Genomic DNA, 16,269 nt, shown 5'->3' on the forward strand with positions numbered 1-16,269 from the left:
AAAAAAGTATCACAATATTATAGGCAAACGTGCCGGCAAAGAAAATTCAAGCAGAACATCCATGTTGTATCAAGTTTTTGAAGAACTTACTAAAAGAGGAATCGAAGAAAGTTGGAGTGACATATTTTGGCAAGCATTATCGGGTCGCTAATCGAAATAAGACTTCAACAAAGAAACTCTATCCATGACAATTCACTTCACTATACAATGATGTATATGAGAACACTTCATGAGAGATGCCCTATGCGACCAATGTTCAAGCATCAACATAATGACATTATCCACATACAAGAGGTGAAATAGATTAGAAATGAAAACAATTGTATTTCGTGTATGCCTTGATAACTAGAAGCTTGCTTACCCTTACAGGAAGGTGGATAATGTGTTATTACAAATAGATAAGTTCATGTTTCCAATAGATTTTGTGATTATGGACATGAAGGACGATTGCTTTTCACCAATATTGCTTGGGAGACTATTCCTGCAACAACGAGTGCTTGATTTATGTAGATCGATGAGATATTATAATAAGATGCAAGAGAGACAATGCAACCTCAAACCTATCAAAGATGGCGCAACACTATGGGTTATATGCTCAGTAGTAGTCGAAGGAGGGAACGCATGAAGTAATCAAAGAGGTAGAAGGCAGGGAATTCATAGTTGAGGCTAGTGGACGATCATGATGAAGAAGATTAGATATGTGTGTATATGTTTGAATGTCATCTTGTTGGAGCTTGTGATTGTTCTCTACGGACTATCAATCATATTAGGGTTAATAGTGTTTTACCCCATGTAATATAGATCATTTTGAATTTTCCCCTTGTAAAATAATTTTTTTTTGATTTCGTCTTCGTAAAATAAAGAATATTCAAAAACCCCCTGACCCGTGTGACTCAGCAAGATCTCTTACGTGGCGCTGATGTGGATATTTATTTTCATTTTTCATTGGCCACATGTATAATTGATTTAACACATCATATTTAAATAAAAATTAATTAATTTTCGAAAATTTTAAAAAATCGAAAAAATTAATTTTCAAAATAAAAAATTCAGATTTTTTGTCTCAAAAAAATAAAAAAAATCTGGAACTTAATTTTAAAAATAAAAAAAATTAGAAAATGTATTTCGTAAATTAGAAAAATAGATTTGAAATTAAAAAAAGTTCAATTTTTTTTCCAGAATTGTATTTTTATAGAAAAATAAAAAGTTTTTTTTAGAATAATAAAATATTTATTTTCTAGAATATTTAATTTTTTGACAAAAATAAAAATATTTTTATAAAAGTAGAAACTTATTTTTTTCTAGAATTTATATTTTTTTTAAAAATAAACAAATCTTTTTTATTTAAATAAAATCTAATCTTATTTTTATTTTGAAAATTAAGTTCGAGAAATTGCTCTTTAGAATTAACATCTTAAGTTTGAAATTGCTCTTTAGAATCAATAACATCTTAAGTTTAAGATGTGATACTCGTAAAACTTAGTTATTTTATAAAGAAAACTGATGAAAAATATAGACAAAACCATCCATAAATGAATGGTCGAGGATTAAACCATAACGATAAACAATTTTTTTTTTGGTATTGTTTATAGAATGAGTTGTTTGGTAATGATGAGAAACCATGAAAATATAATATTTTTTGTATACTTTATTAAAATTTTATGGAATTAAAATGAAAATTGAACTATTTATACAAATAGAACCCTTTTCTTTATTTTTCCCCTCTTTTTTTCTTCTCTACCTCGTGCATTTGTTTTCTACTATCCTTCTTCACCCGCCGCCGTTTCGTGTCCAGCACCTTTGCTGCTCAAAACCAAACCCAACAATGGCGAAATCATCCAAACGCAGCATCGCCAATGGAACTAGCAACAACAACAACAACAAGAGCACCAGCAACAAGAAGAAGAACAACAACAAGATGGGACCCGAAGCAGTAGCCATGAAAGCAAAAGCTCAAAAAACAAACACCAACCCATTCGAATCAATCTGGTCACGTAGGAAATTCGAAGTAATGGGTCAGAAGCGGAAAGGAGATACCAAACGAATGGGGTTGGCTCGTTCTCTTGCTATTGAGAAGAGGAAGAAGACACTTCTTAAGGAGTATGAACAGAGTAACAAATCTTCGGAGTTTATTGATAGGCGAATCGGTGAGAATGATGAAGGGCTTGATGATTTTGGTAAAGCTATTTTGAGATCGCAGCGTGAACGTCAGGTAGTATAGTACTCCCTTCACCATTGATATTTGGGGAATTAGTCACTTTAGTCCCTGAATGCAAATAAATTACAAAATAGTCCTTGAATGTAGACTCTGTTTGTCAATTTAGCCTTGAATGTAGACTCTGTTAGTCAATTTAGTCCTCTTCAGGGACTGTTTTGCAATTTCTCTGCATTCAGGGACTAAAGTTACTACTCCTTTCCCATTCAGGGACTAAAGTGACTAATTCCCCTTGATATTTTGATAAATAGCTTATTTACACTTTATAGCATAAGTGCTTATCATAAGTTTTTGTATAAGCTATTTCTATAGAAAAAGATAAAGAGCCGTTCAGTGACAAAAATTGATTTTGAGAGAATTGATTTCTGTGAAATTGATTATAGTTAAAAGTGAGTTGAATGCAAAGTGATATATGTATGGATGTATTTATGTAAAGGTGAATTTAACAATTAATTTAAGGCTTTTCTTGATAAGTGCTTATGTATAAGCCATTTATATAGCAAAAGATTAAGACTCTGATTGGTAAAAAAACAGTGAATAGCCGAAATGCTAGCTAATTGAATTTGTTGCTTTTGGTAAAATTAGGGGTTGAATGTTATGATCCAAATATAAGCAAAGCCAAGTCATTAAAGTGGAATCAACAATTGGTTAGAGAAAAGGGACATGTGTCACTTGATCCAACAATTAAGGGATAATTCTAATAAGAAAATATTCTCTTAATCTTCTATAAAAGGGAGCAATGGTTAACAAGAAAGGAAGGAAGAATATTGATGAAAGTCTCTCCTCTCTCCCTTTGGTACTCTCTAGTAGAGTAATGGTTAAGTCTTAGACTTAATCTTCTTCTATCTTTTCTTTAATGTTTCTATGTACCAAGAACATCAATTTTAATTGAGTTCTAATCTATCAATTTTACCTTTTATTTCACAATCAATTCACAATTATCATTTTATTCCATTATCAATTTTAAGAACCATTACATTGGTGCTTTCATTGTCACCATGGCAAAGCATGATGAATGGGTGTCAGCAGGAGCAAATCGATGGATGCAAATGGAAGCTGAGCATAATGCTCGATGGGCACAACTTGCTTATTTGGACGGACCAGGTTACAATATCATGGATCGAATAGAAGCCAAAATGGATTTGCGACGCCAATACTTCTCCAGAAGCGCTTCCCATGGTGTTGAGAACTCAATTCCACAATCTCCGACACAAGCATGTACATCTCAACTCATTTCTTCCATGGTTGAATCGAAACAACACAATTCACGTATGGCTGAATCTGCACGTGAAATCAGAGAGTCATGTGCAAGAATTCTCAAGTTGTTGCAAGAAGAAATTGCTGAATCAGAATCAGGAGAAGTTTCCCTTTCAGATGCCATTGAGTTTTCTCCATCCGCTACGCAAATCGAGGCCGCCTCAACCAACAATGACGACGTTGACGATGATTCATTGGATCTATCAGCATCAACTGTCGTGTTAGCGGAGAAGATCGATGCTTCCGAATCGTTGACGATGGCTCTCTATGTTTCTGAGGATTCGCTTCCTTCTACGAACCTGATGGATACAAATTTTGTTGCGCATCAAAACGCTGCCCTCCTTTTCCTTCCAAAACAAATCGAAGTTCCTAGGTATACGAAGAGAAACCCAATAACTGTTGTGTTTACTGATTGCAATGTTGTCGAGGATTCTTCAATCATCAGCAACTACACCGCAGAGGTGATAGAGAAAAGTGTTTACGACCACCCTGTCGCAAAATACCCAGTCTCGCCTCCGCCGCCGAAACCACCAGATCGAAGCGTTCAAAGTATGACTATGGGATTTCATTCGAAGTGGAATCACACCATGCCACGACCACCGCCTCACCCACCTGACGCCAATCACAGAGCAGAGGACTCCATTATTTCGTTTTCTTGTTTAGAAAGAGCAGTTTGTACACCACCTGTTTGGAAAAATGTCAGTGTCAACGCTCATGGTGATATCTTGGCCTTGCTGTGCAACTGTATAATGTTGAGAAATCTAGTTGGTTCTAAAAACATACAGAGGTTTATGGTTAAGGAAGGTCTGGTATCTATGTTCATTAAGATTTTTAAATCAAACAGTGACGCAGTCCAGGTGCATTACATATTGTGCATTCATAATATGGTCTCTAGAACTATTCTCAAAGGTTGTGATTTTGTGAATCAGCCACTACACTCTGTTATAATTGGAGATGTTTCAATTCAAGAGTTGGCTATGAATGTGACATTCAAATTCTCTGAAACATCAAAGGAGCATAAGATATCAATGTATCAAAATTCACATTATAAGTCCTCTATTCTCAACTTATGTCTTGGAATTCATGGTAACTTTGGTGGTCTCTCTTGGCATGGAGCAATTACTCTAACAGAGGTATTGAATTTAAGGTTTATCATTGTTATTAGGCAATCTTTTAATCACATTGTGAACATGAGTCAAAATGCAAGTCAATCTTTCAATTCTGGTGACTCAAGGCTGATGGGAGTGGAATGGCTGAGTGCCAAACTCCATGAGGTGGCCATTTTAATTGCCTTATTTTCTTCATTCACCTCTTCTATTTCTGTTCCCAAGATTCAGTTAGTGAAAGAAGCAAATGAGCTATCTATGATATTTGCACTTGTGGGGTCAGTTTATAATGCTTTTGTCCTGGGAAAATGCCTAGCCTATGGGATTAATGAGGCGTTTAATTGGGTGCATACAATGGTAGAATATGGTATTGATTCAGTTGTTGTTTGTTACCATATTTTTTTTGATTTTCCTTCTGATAAGGGAATTATGAACTTGTTCATGGTAGAACTTCACATCAATTTGTACCACAAGTCCATAGATGCAACAGGGAATGATTTGTCAGTCAACCCAAGCCTCGCTAAAGCTGTGGTAGTGGTGTTATTTTGGATGAGACTATGGCAAATGGCATCAGGTTTGACAAAATGGTTTGGTAATGCTATTGTTCCAATTTTCTTCTTTAATGCCCAAACATGCGTTGTTTTTATTGTTGGTGGCTATGTTAATGGTTGTGTTGAAGTGAATTGGTTTGGTACCCTGAGTAATGCACCAATAGACGGAGTTCCATATTCTAGTCTCTTTAGTAATAGTGAGAACCTGCACAGTCCACCTATTTCATTTCTATGTTGTATTGCAAAGAATGCTTATGGCTCTAAGAACTTGTTGGGTGTGAGGAGCAATAGCAACTTGAGAAGTACCACTAGTTTGGTTCATGAGAGTGGCCTAAAGTTACAAACATTGGTGAATTTTAGCATGCATTTTATGACTCATCTATTGATGTCAGGGTTAGGAACATATCAAGACACCAAAGGTTCTGTTTGCCTGCAACTTTTGCCGCAATGTTTCACTTCTAACATGGTGTTTTTGATTTCAACCGCTAGCTATTTTTTCCATATCAAAAGGTCCTTAGAGTTCAAGTTGTGGGATCCTGGTGGATGTTTTGTTGTCCATGTGGAAGTTGCTACTATTATTCTACACCATTATCTTGACTCCAACCTTGAGGACAAGGTTGATTTTAATGGGGGGAGTAATGTTATGATCCAAATATAAGCAAAGCCAAGTCATTAAAGTGGAATCAACAATTGGTTAGAGAAAAGGGACATGTGTCACTTGATCCAACAATTAAGGGATAATTCTAATAAGAAAATATTCTCTTAATCTTCTATAAAAGGGAGCAATGGTTAACAAGAAAGGAAGGAAGAATATTGATGAAAGTCTCTCCTCTCTCCCTTTGGTACTCTCTAGTAGAGTAATGGTTAAGTCTTAGACTTAATCTTCTTCTATCTTTTCTTTAATGTTTCTATGTACCAAGAACATCAATTTTAATTGAGTTCTAATCTATCAATTTTACCTTTTATTTCACAATCAATTCACAATTATCATTTTATTCCATTATCAATTTTAAGAACCATTACATTGAACTAGCTTATAAGTATGAAATGACATAAATACAACATATTTAATCAATATTTACTTTTTTTTTTCTTTCAATTAAGGCTACAAGGGTAAAAGAGATGAAAATAGCTATAAGCTACTTGAATTAGCTTATCAAACAACACTAAGCTAGTAAAGTTAAGCTATAAACTCGTGAGTGACGATTACCAAACAGGTTTTTTTAGTCAAATGAGCTTATAAGGCATAAGCTAGTAGCTCAAAAATATGTCTTACCAAACAAACCCAGAGAGCCTGTTTGGATTGACTTATTTGAGCTTATCTACTAGTATAAATAGCTGTGTGACTATGCGAGAGAATTTATGAGAACAACTTTTGACATGTTCTTAAGCATGTTTTCAGCTTATTTCAATAAGTTCTCCAAGATAAATTATGAAAACAGTTATAGCCTATATGAAAACAAATTGACTCTATTTTATCTTGTATAGTAGAAATAGCTTATTGATAAGTGCAGCACTTATGCTATAAGCTTCAAACCAAGCTATTTATCCAAACAGGGCCAAAATAAAGTTATATTGTTTTGTATAAGCTATAAGTTGTTTTCATGAGATATCTTGGGAAACTTGATGAAAATAAGGTGAAATTAGCTTATGAACAATGTCATCAGTTGTTTCCATATGTTCTCCTAACAGTCTCACAAAGCTTGTGCTAATATATAAACTCAAATAAGTAAATCCAAACGGGTCCTAATGGGTTTGTTTGATTGTATTTTTGTTTAGTTTTTAAAATCACAAGCATTATCTGTTATCATTTTGAGTTTAATGGGGATGCACTTTCTATCAACTTCCAATGAGAATTTATCTTGCGACACAAATGCATATGTCTTCTAATGAGAATTTATCTTGCGACACAAATGCGTATGTCTTCTTTGTAATTGAATTTTCAAAATAACTACGAAATACTTGATTCTCATTAGGCGTGGTATAAAACAAGAAAAGTAAGTATTGTTCAGTTTTAATTTTTTGAAAACTAAAATCTGTCTCTAAAAGAGAATTGAAACGGTCCTTGTTTTTTGAATTTTCGTCCTTGAAATTTTTGTGAATAATGACTGTTTTATGGTTGTTGACATTGTAGTTGAATGTGAAATCGAGTAAGAAAAGCAAGTATCACTTGTCAGAAGAAGATGATGATGAGTTTGAAGGAATTGATGGTCTTGGAAGGGATGACTTTGAAGATGAGATGCTTGATGGAGATGATGATGAAACTGATAGTACGTAGCATTTGTATTAGTTTCTGTTTACCTAATATAACATGTTAATGGTGTCTTTGCTGATTGGAACTTGGATGTTTTGAACTCTAATGAGCTACTGTATGCATGATAATTTGATGATGAATTATGTGGATGCTGAATTTGGTTATTTGTGAACTTGTGGGGATTGAATTCTGGCTTAAGGAGTTCTCAAGCTTTCTGCTAGTATATGCCGATTTTTTTTTTTTTGCTTCTTTTTCTGGTGGCTTTATTACTGTGTGTTCATGTGTTGACCATGTTCATACTGTTTGTTTTAGCCGTCTTCTATTTTGGTCTATCTTGAAGTTTTCTTCGTGTGCCTATTGTGTTATTTTTGTGACTTAAGTTATGTTGAATATTGATTTTGCAGATAATTCAGATTTGGGTCTGCGTCGTATTGCTCGTAGTATGCAGAGTCCAGGCGAAGCTGGCGTAGCCGACGGTGGGGAAAATGTAGGGCCCGTTATGCTTTCAATTATGGCTCCGTTACTATTTTCTTATATATCTTCTATTACTGCGACTATAGGGAAGCATTATGCACCCCATGAATGCTTTGTGTAATCTGCCAGTTATTTTTGTTTGAGTGACTATAGGGAATCTTTGTCTTGAAATTAAATCCTTTTTAAACTTTTCACAAATGTCATTATATTTAAAATGCTTTGAAGCTGTTTCTGACTGGTGACTTATCCTACAGAGACATAAAACCAAGAAGGAAGTGATGGACGAAGTTATTGCAAAAAGCAAGTTTTACAAGGTGTGCGATATTTCTTAAATCAGAGCTCTGTTAGTTTATTTGTCTTCTACAACTTGTTCACTATCTTTTCTTTCACTTAATATTTTCCAGGCTGAAAAAGCAAAAGAAAAGGAAAAAGATGAAGACCTGCTGGAAGGATTAGATAAGGACTTCACTTCTCTGGCTCATTCCGAGGCCTTGTTGGCTCTGACTGAACCAAACAAGATGAAAGCTTTGAAGGCTCTGGTGAACAGTAGTATTTCAAATGAAAAAAGTGATAAAGATGGCTTGTCTGCTAAACGGACAATGAATAATTCTGTTCAGGTACCATTATTTATCCTCGAGGATTCTTCTTGCCCTGATATTTTCTTTTTATAAGAACATCGTATATTCCAACTTTCTCTTTATGGCAGGAAAAGCCTGATGAATATGACCAACTTGTCAGACAAATGGGATTTGAAATGCGTGCTCGCCCTTCAGATAGGCTGAAGACTCAGGAAGAGATTGATCAGGAGGAAAGAGAACGTCTAGAGGAGTTGGAGGTATGTTAACATGACTTTTAGCTATAAGTTTGTTATTATACAATTAATAAATCACTTTTAGTATTTTATCACATTTTTTAAACATTAACTGATCTCCAATCTTGATTGTATATCCCAGCTTCGTTTTAAGATGGTTTAGATCACTTCGTTTTAATGTAATATTTATAGTGTACTAATGTTGACAATGAGTGAGCCTTGGCAATGCCGTCACTTGTAAGGTTGTTGGCTTGTAACCCTGTGGTTCTTGGTGATAGTCGTGGAAATGGGCTCTCTGCACATGGGAGTAAAATTGTGGAAATACTTATTTTTAACGAGTCAAATGCTTAATACTTTTATCCATAATTTCAGAAAAAACGGCAGAAGAGGATGACCGCTGCTGAAGATTCGAGTGAAGAAGACGATGAAGTATCAGAAAAGCCATCAAAAGAGAAACCAAGATCTCTCTCTGGTGATGACCTTGGCGATTCCTTCTCCGTCGATGAAGAAACTATGACTAAAAAGGGTTGGGTTGATGAAATTCTCGAGAGAAGAGATGAAGAGGAGGGTTCTTCTAGTGAAGATGATGATGGTGAAGATGATGATGATTTGGAAAGGTCTGAAGATTCTGATGATGGATCAGAGGATGATCTTGATGAAAACGATAAGAATACTACTTTGAAAGATTGGGAACAGAGTGATGATGATGATATCAGTGCAGGTTCAGAAGATGAAGACGATGATATCAGTGCTGGTTCAGAAGACGAAGATGAGGATGAAGAAAGAGCTGCGGAAGAAGTTGATAAGGTAAAAAGATTGAATGTTGGTATTCATAAAAAAGCAAAGAGAAATGATTCTGTTGAAAGTGTAAAGGGAGATAATGGTTCTTTAAATGCCAAGAAGATAGTCATTGGAGGGAAAATGTCGAAAGAGTTGGAGATTCCTTATATAATTGAAGCTCCGAAGACCTTTGAAGAATTATGTTCACTAGTGGATAAACGTTCAAATTCTGACACTATCTTAATCATCAATCGGATTCGGAAAAGCAATCCAATCACACTTGCTGCAGAAAATCGAAAGAAAGTACAAGTAAGAAACTTATCTTTATATTAACTATTTAATTTGATTCAAATCTCCATGGTGCGTGTATTCATGTTTACTGAATCCACCGACTGTTTTACATGAGAAGTGCGATCTCTTGGACTTTTCAACCCGAGTTTTAACTGTTATATTAAACTTTTATGTGGTATTGTTGACAATCATTGAAAAATCTTCATTTCAATTTCTAAAATTGCTTCCCTCAACTCAACTGTGTAAATACAGGGTCTTACTAGTATCATTTCTTTGAATGAAATCCTAGTTTGCGGATTACTTTGTTCGTCAAACTATATTCTATTTACAATTTTGCTGGTGCTACAATTATTCCCTATAGGAGACTGATTAGTGTTGCCTCATACCTGTTAGACTCAGACAAACTAAGAGAAATGAGGGATGTTAAACTCAGAGAGACTAAGAGAAATGAGGGTCAAAACTGTGTCCCTCTTCATTCTGATTTCTCATATAAATACAGTGCATTTACAAGCTGTCAAGTTGACATTCAACCCACTAAATTAGCTAAACTGACATATGCATATTTACAGCTAATTATGCTAACTGAAAGAATGATTATTTGACTATTACAAATAAATGTGCAATCTTATAGAATTTGATTTGCCATTAATTCCATTGACAATACCTACTGCCCTACAAGACTTGTAGAAATTGAGAGAAAAAGAATTGGTCAACAGATATGGTACACAGCTAACAGGGGGCTGCTCCCCTGTTTTTTTCTTTTTCTAGGAGACTGCTCCCCTGGTTAACAACCATTAAAATACCACAACATTTTGTAATAAAGAACATCTGAATAATCCCATTATATAGCACCCAAAACTAATTAAAACAAGTTCTAACTCATTAGATTGATATAATCTAGTTAATAGAGGTTGGTTATGTTGTCTGATGTATTGCAAGGTTTAATTTGAAAATGTTAATGGAGTGTAAAGAATTATGTAGAAAGCACGTGCCTGTGGTTGTTTGCATTCTTTTGTAGCCAAATCCAGTTTGCAATACTCAGATTTAATAGACTATTTTGCTTAGTTGGTTAATGAACGACTCTCTTACATTCTGTTCCTAAATATTTTATGAGGAACTTGTGCTCATGATTATTGTACTTCTAATTATATGCATTTATAACCGTACTTCTCTTTTCAGGTATTTTATGGAGTATTATTGCAGTATTTTGCTGTTTTGGCAAATAAGAAACCATTGAACGTTGAATTGATTAACATGCTAGTGAAACCATTGATAGAGATGAGTACGGAAATCCCATACTTTGCTGCAATATGTGCTCGTCGCAGAATAGAAATCACTAGAAAGCAATTTGTTGAGAGTATAAAAAACGCAGGTCAGAATGAAATTAACTTGAATACTTTCCGTCTCTGCCTTAACTTTTATCAAGAACTATGAATTGGTAGATGTTTAAGCAGAAAATGATGTAAAATTCTTCTGCTATCACAGAAAGTAGCAGTTGGCCTTCTTCAAAGACACTGTGTCTATTGCGATTGTGGTCCATGGTATTTCCATGTTCCGATTTTAGACATCCAGTTATGACTCCTGTGATACTATTGATGTGCGAATATCTGATGCGTTGCCCAATAACATCTGGCCGTGATATTGCCGTTGGTTCTTTCTTATGTTCTATGCTTCTCTCTGTAAGTACCTTGTGTGGCAAGTTACTTTCTCGTTTCTTACTTTTAAATTTTTTATAGGCCAAATATCTCCCGCGGTCCTTTAAGTTCGACGTTTATAACAAATAAGTCCTTTAAGTTTTTTGTTACAAATTGGTCCTTTTAAGTTTTTTCTGTTACAAATTAGTTCTTTAAGTCGTATAATATTTACACCGTTACCCATTTTTTTCAACAAACTTCGTTAAATAGTGCTTATGGATCATTTAACATTAAGGTGGTAGGTCTAAACGTGCTTTCCTTATTAAACATGATTACTTACGCACATTTTATTCTTCTATTTTTTGAATTCAAGCCAAATTTTACATATAAATATTTCATTAATAGTATTATAAATCAAGTGTTCGATCAATTTTGTTTCAAATCAAGACTGTATATTACACCTATGAATCCTAGTTTTGAGAGTGATGAATTTGGACATACCAACTTAAGATTAAACGTCCACATGCACACTTTTTAACTGGGTTTGATGAAAATATGACAATGGTGCAGATATTTTATGACTTAAAAGGACCAATTTGTAACAAAAAAACTTAAAGGACTAACTTGTTATAAACATCTAACTTAAAGGACTGCAGATGGTATTTGGCCTTTTTTTTTTTTTTTTTTTTATGTTATCACCATTCACCAATAAGGATCTGATGAAAGCATGTCCTATTTCTACCATTAAAAAGTGGCATCCTACCAATTCTTTATGTAAATCTATAAGCTTGATTTGTTTCTACTAATGAATTTAGCCTTTGTTCTCTGCTTTCTAAGATCTTTTTTACTGGTGATTAAATTTGCTTTCTAAGATGTTCACTATATAGCCTTTGGCCTATGTTTTTCATTGATGGCATTTACATGCCTTGCTCATACAATGAATATAAAACGCAGGTATTTAAACAGTCACGAAAGTTCTGTCCTGAACCAATAGTATTTATTCAAACTTTGCTGCTAGCAACCACTGAAATCAAACATATATCATGCGAAAATTCTCAGGTATGATTTTGTCATTGATCATTTGCAGTTCAAATCATATGTGTGTGTACGTTCTTGTTTGTGTCCATGCACATATGTTTGTATTTATTTAGGCATGGTGAATACTAACCTCCTCATCTTGTGTGTTAGCGTCTTCCACACTTAGTTGGATGAGATAACACTTCGATATTTCATAGAAAACCAAATTCCTTAACACTAGTGCTAATCATTGTTCTCGAACAAATTGGTGTTGCTTGGTGAGAAATGTCAATCATTTTCTTGTATATTCTAGTGGCACCCCTTTTATCTTTTTCGTTAGCGTTGTCATGTGTACTAACCTATACTATGTATACTATACAAATTAAAAATAGCCAGTAGAAAAAGAAATTGCTGTTTACGGAAGCAAATAATGAGGAAAGATGCATGATCTTATGTGGGAAAAATATCCTCTTTGATTTGCTGGCTGAATTCTCATTTGTACCTTACTACCTGATCTCTGCTTAACCTACGTCTCTAATGGAAATTTTGCTGAGGAGAAACTAATTGCTGAAAAATGGGAGCAGAGGCAGGCTGTGCAAGCAAGGTTTAAATGGGATAAGATTTTAGAATTATAAATAGGGTTAGTTTTGGAATTTGGTTTTGAAGAAATGATAAATATCAAACTAATTTGGTTTTATAAACATAATATTAATGATACGGACTTCTGGTTATATGATGAATTTTATAATAAGTTCATTCTACAAAATTTATTGACTATTGAATGATGTATCTTTGATAAGTTGCTTCAACTTTTCTTGTGCCAGTGTATTCTATATTGATTTTTTACACTTTGCTGTAGCCATGATCTCACACTTAATTTTAAAAAAACTGTTCCAAATATACGACCTAATTAACTTTTACCCCAACAGATTGTGTTTCATTAGATATGAATTGATGTCCGTAACAAAAAGGATGAAGTGATGAATGTTTCATAAAACCTTTCATTGGATGAAAATCAGTTTATCCTCCCTTTAATGTTGTTTTGAAACGTGCAAGTCTGTCTATTCATTTCCCTTAAAATACAGATAAGATATTTCTTTGCTTGTAGTCTGTACCTTTAAGTTCACAAAAAACTCTTCGCTTTCTTGTATTTGAGATTGATATGTGAAGGTTTGCTCGAGTAATTCTGTAACCTTAGCCAGTTCCTGCATGATATATAATATCACGCATATGGTGCTGTACCTCATGATGGCACCAGAATGTTATGGTTGGATAATGAGTGACCATATTGTTTGTTTTCTGCCAGTTATATCATCTTATGGAACTGAAAGATCTCAAGCCACTATTGCGCATTAATGAGGAAGTAGACAAGATTAGCGCTTTGAATTTCTTTAAGTTAATAGACATGCCCGAAGACTCTCCATTCTTCACCACTGACAGTTTCAGGTAAAGCAATTTATTACCACCTTTTTTGCAAGAAAAATGTTACCACCATGATATTTTGTAGTCAATCTTCGTATTTGAATTTGAACAAAGAAAATAGCAGTGGGGTATTGTTTTATCTCGAGTTGTACTATCAAGAGCCTGCCATTTATGTTTGTTATCATAGCTATGATCTTATAACCGATATGGATGCAGCTAATGTTGAGGCTTATCTTTAGATCATTGATCGATGAAATGTTTTTCAAATACTGTGGTTTCATATATCTTTTCTAATTATGATTTTTCGATTACAGGGCTAGTGTATTAGTTACCGCTGTTGAAACCCTACAAGGATATATCAATGCCTATGATAACTTGAGTTCGTTCCCAGAAATATTTTTACCAATTTTGAGATTACTACTTGAGATAGCTGAACAGAAAAATATGCCAAATGCATTACGGGATAAAATTAAAGATGTGGCTGAGCTGATTAAGTTGAAAGTGGATGAACATCATACTTTGAGGCGACCACTTCAAATGCGGAAACAAAAGCCAGTTCCAATCAAATTACTGAATCCTAAGTTTGAGGAAAAGTAAGTCCTTCCGTTTTCCATGTTTCAATTTGGTAATATGTTTTCTTAGCCAATCAGATCATAAAGGGAACTCAAAATAAGCACTTGATGACATTTTTTTCCCTTGATGCAGCTATGTTAAGGGTAGAGATTATGATCCAGACCGTGAGCGAGCTGAAAGAAAAAAATTGAAGAGAGAGGTGAGGCGCGAAGCTAAAGGGGCTGCTCGTGAAATACGTAAAGACAACTACTTCTTGCTTGATGTGAAGGAGAAAGAAAGGTCTTTAATGGAGAAAGCAAGAGCCGAGAAGTATGGAAGGACTAAAGCTTTCCTTCAAGAGCAAGAACATGCTTTCAAATCTGGACAACTAGGAAAAGGGAAGAAGAGAAGTAGATAAATCGATATGAATTAATGTTAAAACTCGTGGGGCTTTTCTTGCTATTGTAATATTAATCAATTTTGTGCAATCGTTTTTTGAATACTAATGTCGGTTAAAGAGACTAGAACATAGGGTTTTCTATCCCCATAGTAAAACTAAAAATGGTCCATGACTTTGTAAGTGACTATCAACTTAGTCCTTGAGAGAATAAGAACATTTCAGTTTAGTTGTCGGTTATGTAAAATGTTTCTCAAATTCATCCAACTACGAATGTCTGTTTCTAAATAGCATGGATGTTGATGTGTCTGCTAAATAAAATGTTGGCATCTAAAAGGATATACAGACTTTGTAGGATGCTCTTAATTTGATTTTTGAGAGTGGATATTTCAATTTAATTTCCAACTTCGTAGAAAATTTCTCAAATTCATTCACATGCCAACGTTCTTTATTGAACGCCGTGGATGGTGGTGATGTATCCATCTAGAATGTTGAGTCCTTTCCATCGTCATCACCACCATTCATGGTGGAACTTTCTTTTATTTGCTTGCTAAAGTATAATTTGTTGGACATCTTTAGACAGAGAATTTATCGAGGCCCCATCCCAAGTTTCATTTTAAATGCAAAACAACTTTATAATGTTTTGACATTTCAGCTAAATGAATGGGGTCAAATGTCAACCATATTCATAATAACAAAATGAAACTAATTTTCACGGTAATGTTTATCAAGGACGAGGTTCACCAATTTCGTCTGTAATGTTCACCAATTTGAGTCAAATTAGATATACAGCTTTGTCTCTAAATCCATCATAATTTGTGAGAGATTTAGTTCATTTGCTAATTTCTGTCACTAAATCGCATGTTTTTAGTAGTGAAATGGCTTAGCCATATTTTTACATAACAAACATCTAAAAAAAGTTATTAATCAAGCAAAATTATCAAAAGAATATATTTGTTAGATCTCTCCCGTTGTTTGATAGGTAAGAAGTTCACCACAGGCCTAGCTAGGTTGTATGATATATATGGTTGGTAGTTAAGACATGACATCTACATAAATCAATTCACACTCCTATTCAGTGAGAAGATAGAGTATACACGTGACACCATTTATCAAACCATATGTTTTTTTTTTTTACGAATCAAACCCTATGTTAACATATACTCCATCCGTTTCAAAATATAAGCAAAATTCATTTTTCAGGTTCATTCATTTAATGATGTATGTGGTCTATATTATAAACCACATACATCATTAAATGAATGAACCTAAAAAATGAATTTTGCTTATATTTTGAAACGGAGGGAGTACTTTTTCGTATTTAGCAAAATGGAAATGCAATTTCTGATAATGTGAACAAGTAAATAAGTACATTACTAGCAATATCTTGTGGAAAAACATTAGACAAAGATGAGTGCTATTAGGCCAAACCTCAACCCAACCCTAGTGGGATGTTGCCTAATCTATAATAAGTTATAAAATATTTTTATAAAGCTATTTAATTGAAT

At 34.1% G+C, this 16,269-nt stretch overlaps 1 protein-coding gene across 1 annotated transcript; it reads left to right on the forward strand.

The window, feature by feature from the left end:
* The first annotated feature begins 1,739 nt into the window (after window positions 1-1,739).
* LOC146954074 (uncharacterized) lies at window positions 1,740-15,049 on the forward strand. Its single transcript, XM_085713823.1, has 13 exons — window positions 1,740-2,212; window positions 7,264-7,399; window positions 7,788-7,870; window positions 8,112-8,171; window positions 8,262-8,474; window positions 8,564-8,692; window positions 9,041-9,757; window positions 10,919-11,111; window positions 11,225-11,418; window positions 12,328-12,432; window positions 13,697-13,836; window positions 14,127-14,405; window positions 14,518-15,049. The coding sequence occupies exons 1-13, from the start codon at window positions 1,826-1,828 to the stop codon at window positions 14,780-14,782; spliced, it is 2,901 nt and encodes a 966-aa protein (XP_085569949.1). The 5' UTR covers window positions 1,740-1,825; the 3' UTR covers window positions 14,783-15,049.
* Window positions 15,050-16,269: the final 1,220 nt, after the last annotated feature.

The sequence above is a fragment of the Medicago sativa genome, chromosome 1 (genome assembly GCF_051527215.1).
Source record: "Medicago sativa cultivar Bolivia chromosome 1, Bolivia_mono, whole genome shotgun sequence".
Taxonomy (NCBI): Eukaryota; Viridiplantae; Streptophyta; class Magnoliopsida; order Fabales; family Fabaceae; genus Medicago; species Medicago sativa.

What these genes read in the sequence shown, in the direction of transcription:
- LOC146954074 (XM_085713823.1), top strand. Translation starts at nt 1,826, where the DNA reads ATGGCGAAATCATCCAAACGCAGCATCGCCAATGGAACTAGCAACAAC. An exon ending in AACGTCTAGAGGAGTTGGAG is followed by an intron (nt 8,693 to 9,040) that starts GTATGTTAACAT and finishes CCATAATTTCAG; the next exon opens with AAAAAACGGCAGAAGAGGAT. An exon ending in TATCATGCGAAAATTCTCAG is followed by an intron (nt 12,433 to 13,696) that starts GTATGATTTTGT and finishes GTTTTCTGCCAG; the next exon opens with TTATATCATCTTATGGAACT.